The 9,815-nt window shown below is 41.6% G+C and overlaps 1 protein-coding gene across 1 annotated transcript; it reads left to right on the top strand.

Annotated features, from left to right (window-relative positions):
• Positions 1-211: 211 nt before the first annotated feature.
• On the top strand, positions 212-9,487 carry LOC146057945 (uncharacterized). Its single transcript, XM_083169809.1, has 6 exons — positions 212-398; positions 2,606-4,194; positions 5,881-6,005; positions 6,301-6,389; positions 6,846-6,922; positions 8,788-9,487. Exons 1-6 carry the CDS (start codon positions 354-356, stop codon positions 8,978-8,980), a joined length of 2,118 nt encoding a protein of 705 aa, XP_083025935.1. The 5' UTR covers positions 212-353; the 3' UTR covers positions 8,981-9,487.
• Positions 9,488-9,815: the final 328 nt, after the last annotated feature.

The raw sequence follows: 9,815 nt of genomic DNA, 5'->3' as shown, positions 1-9,815 counted from the left end.
TGCATTAACAGTCATATTACATTTAATAACAGTACTCAAATAGGCACTCCGTACTCCTCGTTTTGCTTAGCCCGCAGCTGAAAGCTCACTCACATCTCTGCCAGCAGCCAGAGAATACACATGACAGTGACAGAGGCGAGCTCACTCATTTGTACACACGCCTCGCTCACTCACTGCATGCTGGGAAACTTTAGTTAGTCACCTCGCTCGCACTACATCTCCCGGCATACCCGATACGCTGTTACTCTTGACGTATGGACTACGTCTCCCGGCATGCCTGGCGATTGCATGTGACGTTACGACGCCGGTTGACTGTCGGGTAATGCGGTTTGGGCCCTGTACTTTCTCTATGGATGTGGAGGCCAGGCAGTGGCTTCTCTCTGGACACCGTACTGGAGGTAATGTAGTTATAAAGGCATGGGCTTCATGTTACCCCTGCCCCTGTGTGTGCCCTCACTGTGCCAGTGCAGTATATACAGTAACACAGCTGTCTGGCTGCTTTAGTCAGGGAGCCTATGGGCCAACGAGCTCCCTCCCCTCTCTTTTTTTTTGTAAAATTAAAGCAAAACTCATGTAAGGGGTAATGTAATCTTCATAGCAGACACTGACATTGCCTGATTTTCCTTTGAACTCATAGAGAAACGCAGCAATTTTGAGTTGTGTTACCACAATGCTTGGGGATGTGTGCTACCAAACATTGCCTCCATACACTGCTGAGCAGCCTATATAATCGGGCCCCTCTTTGACTACTGGGCCCTAGGCGGGTGGCTGGATATAGCGTCTCTGCTGCGGACATTCCTAATTTAAAGTATAGGCATCTCCAGTTGTATTTATACTAATTTACAATATCATACCTCCAGGGACAGACTGGACCTCAGAATCAGCCCTGGCATTTATGGAAGCACACGCGCCGGGGTTTGCTTGAGTGAGGGGCATGGCTGCATGTTACGCCCCCATCTCTCCTGGATTTGATTGGCGCACAGAGAGCCACTGGACTCTCTATGCGCTGATCGGGAGACGGGGCAGCCATTAAAAAAAAAACTGGATGGCTAAATCAACGCAGGCATTTGCCAGAAGAGCCAGATGGCCAGTCCAGCCCTGCATACCCCCCAACATGATCATCTCCATGGGGGACACATTGCTTTGTTCCTGGACTTCCCTCTTAAATTTTTAATTGCCATCACCTGTGTTAAAACACAATCTTATCAACCAATTTAAAACAGGTGATGGCAATCATAAATTAAGGGGGAAAGTCCAGAAACCGAGCATTGTGTCCCTCCTGGAATGGGTTATGTTGGGATGTATGCAATATACAGGATCCGGCACATACTGGGGTCACCACGGTCAACCTTACAGTATGTCCCCTCTTTTTCCATGTTCATATACATACCCATTGCCAGCGAGTCCTCTATTCTCTCCGACTAGGGTTTTTCCTGGTGTTATAATATAAAATATTCAATTTTATTAACCTCCACGACTGCTGAATAATCCTAATTTACAGGTATAATGCCCAAGTGATGGAATGTTTTTCCTGGAATTATGCCTGGTCCTCCACTTGAACCATTCACACACAACAATACCTACACTGTCTATCCTGCCAGGCTGTAGCGATGCAGCGGGACTGCTCATCGTTATAGCCTGCAGTGTACACGGTGCGATTCTGGCTAACGTGCTAGGCGATTTTGATTAATCAAAATCGCATGGCCAAATCTCAGTGTGTACATGGCTTTATTCTCTCACTGCTCAAATCATTTTGTATTTTCTTTACAAAGTAAAAAACGGGAGCATAACGTGTTTAAAATACATTCATCTGTAGCCCTTCAACACATCGGTCCACATATTTTATATATACGTATACTAAATGATAAAAGGACACATTGTTTCATATGGATTGCCTATGGACGTCCATTAATAAAGTTAAAAGAGTAGAGAATTGTATGTCTATATGGCTACCATATATGCAAACTCTTGATCATTTCATAAAAACTCTATCCTATCACTAATATAGTAACTTCACAGTACAATTTAGTAGTTTTAACTTGGGGCAAACTTCCATTTTGAATATTGTACTTCCCTTAATGGCAGTAAAATTTTGATAAGAAACTATAATGGGTCATGTTTCTTTGTTCTTGTTTCTTTCATGCTGATTCTGTTCATTTGTATATGTGATTTGTTATGTAATTATCTAAGGGTGGTATTCAATCCCAGATTCCGACTGTCGGAACATACTGAGCCATTTCGCATGTTTTGACAGTAACTCGACAGCAGAAATTCAATTTTTCCAACTGTCGTGTTTCAGAAAAGTCTGGATTGGTGAAAACGTGGTTGTTTTTTTGAGAAATGGCCACGGACAATACAAACTCCTTCACAGGGAGGCGGGTCTGTAGCAGGCGAGTCCTGGCTGTGATTGAATACCTTAACTGCCAATATTTCCACTGTCGGAAATATTGTCAGACATTGATTATCCCCGTATATATTTTCTTACATGTTTACTATTTGTACTTTTTGTGCAGTTCTATAATCAACAAAATTGGAGGAATAAAATGCATTAATTGCATTTGCCTAAGACATTTTTTTTACATTTTTTGTTTTTTCTTTTTTCTAGATGCCTCATGTTGAAAAGAATTTCTTGCACGATGTGTATGATTCATCCATTGAGCCATGTGTGAAAAAGTCCAGACCTGAATTTCACACGTCCTGGGCAAGGAGAGATAATGTCCTTCATAAAGACAGTCAGATACAGCCACAGAAATGGAGTTTGTCAATGGTCTCTGAGGACAGATACTATCAGTCAGGCATCCACAAAAGCGAAGGACCCAGAGTCCCTAGAGATTCAAAAAATGATTGTGCGGAGTACAATTCAGGATCACTTAGAAATCACTCATTTCAAGAACCTTGTGATGGGAGAAATCGTGCAAATCAAGCACCTTGTGATGGGAGAAATCGCTCATTTCAAGCACCTTTTGATGTGAGAAATCGCTCAAATCAAGCACCTTGTGATGGGAGAAATCGCTCAAATCAAGCACCTTGTGATGGGAGAAATCGCTCAAATCAAGCACCTTGTGATGGGAGAAATCGCTCATATCAAGCACCTTGTGATGGGAGAAATCGCTCATATCAAGCACCTTGTGATGGGAAAGACTTGAATAACCTCAACCAGCATCCATCTGAATTATCTGTGTTAAACAAATGCAAAGATATCTCCGATGTATCATTTTCAGAAACCAGCTCTGCTTTTATAGGACCACTTTTTCAATCCCCTACTCTGGTAACCTCCAAACGTGATGCCAAGAATAATCCAAAATCTGCGTCTGTCGCCTTTAAGATTAAAACTGTGGAGTTGGGGAAAACTGCAACTAAATCGAAAGGTGAGGATGGAATAGATTATGAGCTGCGTCAGTTTTACAAAGAACTAAATGAACTTGATCCCGAGGCTGACGACCAAGTTGGTCATGCTAATCACGCAGTTGTGGCTAATGTGGAAGATTTCAGCCCCTCTGATAGCAAAGCACCAGCCACAATCCCAGCCAGCTCTCATCAAAGCCAAGCACCATCTTCGCAGGCCTTTAGTCCTTTTCCCAACAAAGCATCCACCTTGATGCCTCTCAATTGTCATCCTAGAGAAGCATCAACATCACAAGATAAATGTCCTACACTACCTCCTTATAACCAGGTTTCTCTTGATAGGCAAACTCCATTTAATACAAGGGATACATCTTTTTTAAACCATTCAATGCCACCTCCAGGATTTAAAGGTTTTCCACCACCCTCTCTTAGTGGACCATATGGCCCACCTCCTCCACGACACAGCTATCCATTGACTTATCCCAGGCAAAATAATCTTCCGCCCCCTCTACATAATCCAAACAATAATAACCTTGCTGTAAATAATACCCGCCCTCCTTGGCACAGTTCACGTGTACCCCCCGAGAGTAGTGCCACCTATCCAGGGATGAGTTTCCTTAAACCTTCTCCACCAAGCACAGGTGAAAGGGCCCAACAAGAACATCCGCACGAGGACATTTGTGGACAGAAATATAGGAATTTTGGTGAACTGCCATTACACCAAGTTAGTAATGCATCTCATGAACTATATCCCCACAAATACAGAGAGCTGTCATCATGTAAGAATTCTCAAAGAAGGCTTGTGCTTCTGAGAGGTGTCCCTGGCTCGGGAAAGAGCACATTGGCACGGTTAGTATGCAGCAGTTGCTAGTTGCCCGTTTTGCATTGGGCAACACATGTAGTGCGGTTCTAAGCAAGAAAGAAACGTTGCTCTTGTCCATAATATCTCATCTTTTGTTTCTTCTTTGTTTTGTTTTAAAAAAATGACATAATGTGGTTATTAGCATCACTGTCTCTTGTATAAAGTTTTTAGAAATACCTCAAAATCTATTACTTGACATTTTCAAGTACGTTTGTCCCTTTCCATTGAGTCAAAGTGCTGATTTTGCTATTTATCATCCAAGTATGGTATAGCCGGCACTTGTGTTCCCGATGGTTTATTTTTGCTTCTAAATATGGCCTGGTAGTTGTTGAGGCAGGCGCCTGGAAAAACCCGGATGCTGGGATCACAGTGATAAATTGCATGTAAAAAATGGCACATCAAGTGCCAAATCAGATGTGAGTACTCCCGGGAAGCTGCTGGGTAAGTTCAAGGAGTCTGTCTTGTTGCTCAGACAAGTGTGTGAGGGCTTTAAGATGGTAACTATGTGCATCAGACATGGCGATTATTGTCGCTTAGCGCCTAATTCAGGTTAGTTTGCAAAAGCAAACTCATTTAATGGACAAAACCATGTGCACTGCAGGTGGGACAGATGTAATGTGCAGAGAGAGGTACATTTGGGTGAGGGGTGTTCAAACTGAAATCTACAGTAAACTGCAGTGTAAGAATAAAGCAGCCAGTGTTTACTCTGCACAGAAATCACTCCCCCAAATGTATCTCTCTGCTTACAGTGCACATGGTTTTGTCCATTAATACCCCTTTCACACTCGCAGAGCCAGGTCATACCCGGGAATGTGTTCCCACGACTCTACCCGAGAATGTACCCTTTCACACTTCACTCAGACCTGGGATCGACCCGGGACAGCCCCATTCACACTGATCCCGGGAAATCCCTACAAATACATATGCATGTCATTAGAAATGGACTCCAGGGCTCTGAAAGATGACATCAGCATGAGCCCAAGAAAGCTCCAATCAGCAGTTTTTTTTTAGAGTCCCGTCTATCCAATCCCGGGTACGGGACCATTCACACTGACTGCATCCCGGGTCGATTCCAGAATCTACCCAGGTCAGGACCTGGGTAGCAATCTCGGGATGTCAATCCCGGGATATTCTTTCAAGACCCTTTCACACTGAACTAAATCCCGGGTTGATGCGCGTTCATGTGCAAAATCCCGGGATATTTTTGCAAGTGTGAAAGGGGTATGAGGAGTTTGCTTTTGCAAACCAACCTGAATCACCCCCCTATTCTCTTCTGTAATTGAGGCTCATTTGCAGAATCTTTGCGCTGAAGTGCCTTACAATTGTGATCTGCTTTGGAGGAAAATGACTGTTTCTTTGTAGCATTTAAATCACACAGGTTTTGATTCAGAGATCTGCTAATGCCTGAAGGAAAAAAAAGACACCACCAGCATGTGTCTCAGATCGGAGTAAAGCTGCAGCATCAGATCACCATTGCAACCATTTGACTGAAACAAATGTAAAATGTTGACACACAAAAGAACTGATTCATATTTTGCTGTAGTTTAACATTGTTTACATTGATTTGAAAAATGTTCATTTTGCTGAAAGAAATAATTGTATTTTGTTTACATTTTGACCACCACAGAGTTTTTTAGAATGATATATCTCTGACTCTGTCTCTTATTCCACAGCACTCTGCTGGGTGAGTCTCCTGGCGGGATTGTCCTCAGCACCGATGACTACTTTAGCCAGGAAACTGGATATACATATGATGTTAAACTGCTCGGGGATGCACACAGCTGGAATCACAACAGAGGTGTGTTAAGTGTATTCCTATTGTACGGGATATTGAGAATTTGCCGTATTTGGCATATACAGACCAAAACGGTTTAGTTGACAGATAATGGACCTGTCATTTAACTGATTAATCGGATGGTTACATTTTGACATTAATGTTCTGTAACAAAAAAAAAAAAAAAATAATAAATGTGTGTGTGTATTCAACTATTGAAAATGTTTTGTTATGAAAATGACAAATTGTATTTTAATTCATTTTGATACATTTTGTTTCCAAACATCCGCAGTAACATTTGTTTCTATATGTCCCACAGCCAAAAGAGCAATGGATGATGGAAGGTCACCTATTATTATCGACAACACTAATAGCCAGGCCTGGGAAATGAAGACGTATGTACAAATGGTAAGAAATCAACAGGTGTAAATAAGTTTTTATTGAACACTTCTTGCACACAACTACGAGTGTATTGGTTGGCTCTCTTATGCCAGAGAGAATGTGGGTTGGATCATCTGCAGATTCTAGAATTGCCATTTTGTATTAACATGCAATGCAGAAAGTCATTGAACACTGTTTCTATCAAGCTCCTTTCTTTACATACAAACCAGTCATCATTTGTACATTTACATGGACTGGTCATTGCTTCATGCCAGATCAGTGCAGAGATCTGGAAGACTGCTGTGTAAACGCCCATGATCCAATTGGGTATAAGTTGTTCTGAGCCTGGTCAATGTACTTTATATATACAATTTACCATGTGCATCTGAATTACTGTGTACTTTTGTGTGACTTGTCAGACCTGTTTTACGAAATGTGGGTTTAATGCATTCTCACTTTCTAATGGAAATGTCCCTTTTCTAGTCCATAGAGAGAGGTTATGATGTGGAAATCTTGGAACCAGATACCTGGTGGAAACTGGACCCTTATGAATTGGAAAAGTAAGACCCTGTTTTTATTGCATGGTTAGCAAAAACTCATTGTTTTTTTTATTTTTGCCGTACAGAATAATTTGATTTACCAACTTCAGGCAGTTTTACAGCATTTGTATTCTAAATACAGGTTGAGTATCCCTTGTGCGGAATGCTTGGGACACGAGCATTTTGGATAAGGGATTTTTTTCGAAGTTTGGAAATTTTTTTTCATACTTACCTGGTATCCTGACATCCAACAGGATCCGCTTCAGCGGCATCTCCGGTCCCAGGGGTGCATTGCACCGGTATCGTCACCCCTGGGACCGGAGATGCCACTGAAGAGGGTCACAGAGGCTGCCGTGGACATCAGGGGACGAGGTAGGTATTAAAAAAAAAAAAAAAAAGGGTCTGGGGGAAAAAAAAACTGAAATATTCTGAAAAATCACTGTTTTTGGAATACACGGATAAGGGGGACCCGGCCTGTTTTTTTTTATTTTCGGTCATCCTTTGAGATTTTTTTGCAAAGTTCACTTCAGCTGGGTAAAAAGTAGATGGTTTGTACCCAGCACGATATCTGCACTGTCGGGACCCGACTGGGTTACATGCACCGTTATTGTGCATATTGTTTGTTATAGGGGTCTATTCAATAAGAGTTGTAAACTTTCTGACTTTTTTTTTTTAGTAGAATCCATGATTCGACCTATTCAAATGCATTTTCCCCCCCCTGGCAGATGGGAATACACGTGGATCTGCGGAATAGACACCAATCCACGTGCTTTTGTCGGAAACGGGCCAAATAGACAAGTTTTGGCCCGTTTCCGACCATCTCAATTCGACAGTCGGATTGAGGAGATGAGGCGGGGATGATGGCACCAGGTGAGCAGCAGCGGAGGTGCTATTGCTTATCACCTGATGCTGTTCACCTGGTCCCGGCAGCACCCGTTCTTTCCGATGCTGCTGCTCACCCGGTGCCGGGCCGGGTAAGCAGCAGCAGCCAAATCTGACAGATGGGTTTGGCTCAAATTAGATTTGATTTGGCTGCACAATTGAATAGGTGTTGTTGGATCCATTCAGACAAATGCATGTCTGAATGGATCAGACTTTAATTAAATAGTCACCATAGTCTAGTGTGCACCCCCCCCCCTCTGTGTTCCCCATGAAATCTGGTCGTGGTGGTCTGATCCTGTGTGTGGCCCAAAGCTAAAGCCACCAATATCAATTGAAAGTGGGTGCCGGCCTCGGCTGGGAGGGAGCAGCATGCTCAGCATTTAGCAGCACCGATTATACCTGCAGATATGTCCGACATCAGCAGTTGTGCTGCATGACCAAAACGATAGGTCTTTGAATGACTTCCTTTAGCTATAAATCATTTGGTGTGTGTATACCCTGCAATTGTCAAGTTTTAATTTTTTTTGGTTTCATACTTTTCCTGTTTTTGTATGTTGCAAGTCCCTTTGTGGCCATAAAAATAAAGGCTTAAGAGGATGCTAATAAGGATTTGGTCTAATGGAGCAGGGGTTCTCAAACTATTTTGCTCTGAATGTTAAAGATTATACCTTCTTTGGGGGTGACGGGGGGAGGCAGAGGATGGCAGGAAGCCTGCCTTGTGACTCCTTGCATCATTGGTTTAGGAAATCCAAGGATTCTGAAGGCAGCATACAATTCAACTGATGTTTTCATAATTCTTGGATCACTGGCTGAGAGATTAGAGAGGTCATTAGCCTGATGGTCAGCAACATACAGTCGCGACCCCATGCTGAGATGGTCGTGGGCCACTTCAGTGTCGGGACCAGTTTGAGAACCGACGTAATAGAGTATATAATGTTAAGAATCTTTTAATTCATAATATAGTAGTAAAAAGTAAATTATTCTTGGTTTGTTTTTTTTAATAGAAGAAACACACACAGAGTCCCCCGTGAGAAGATTTCCCAAATGCTGGAACGATATGAGTATAATATGACCGTTTCGGATATCATGAACTCTGTGGAACCTCGTCATGTGCGCCCTAATCGCCCCCCTCCAGGGCCGAGGTGGGGAGCCTCTGTCGATTGTTCACACCACAGCACATCATTCCATAGCAGATAACCCTTCTGCTTTGTAATTGCATATGTGTAACTTGCCATATTCCGTGTTTAAGTGTACAGCAGTGCAATAATTTTACACACTGATGTTTTTTCCCCTTTTGTCTACAAAGGTTTTTTTTATTTAAAAAATTAATATAAAACAAAAATGTGTGCAAGCAGATCTGTATTTGTACATAATCTGTATATTTCTAGAAGGCTCTCAGGGTAAGTGTTCACTTTCATCACCTGTTAAGTACTAGTGTTTTTTTTTTGTTTTGTTTTTATCAGTAAGTAGTATTTATTTCTATTGTATTGTTTCCTGAAACAATATTTTTTAACCTTTCAGTATACTAATATTTTTTTTTCTCCCAAATTGAGCCACTGATTTTAGATTGTATTAATTTGCGAAACTTTGCTGCATCAACCCTCACACCACATTACTATTTGTTTTACAGACTTGTTAAAGGCGGATAAATTTCATGTATTATACTATTTGGAGAATTAAAAAAAATAAATGTACATTTTTTAATCTTTTCATAATTCTCTTTATTATTATTATTATTATCAGATGCAAGATGGATCGTAACTGACAAAACATTATTGGCAGAAAGTCAGTGATTAGTTATTTTGGTTTTAAAAACAAGCTAAATATAAAATATATCCTTAATGCATGAAGGCTGCGAGGGAAAATGATTGGTTAGTACCTCCATTTGAGTGTATAGGCTCTGTAAACAGTAGTAGATCAGTACTTGAGACCTGCCAATCATGTGCCTTGGTATAAATATCAAGGTTTCCTAATATTTTGCAGTGGTCTTCTTAAGGTGAGTCCATAATGTTAAATATAGCAATGATTAGTA

Source organism: Crinia signifera, chromosome 2 (assembly GCF_055691185.1).
Source record: "Crinia signifera chromosome 2, ASM5569118v1, whole genome shotgun sequence".
Taxonomy (NCBI): Eukaryota; Metazoa; Chordata; class Amphibia; order Anura; family Myobatrachidae; genus Crinia; species Crinia signifera.
Note: the sequence above shows the minus strand (reverse complement) of the source record. Positions and strands in the feature narration are given on the sequence as shown.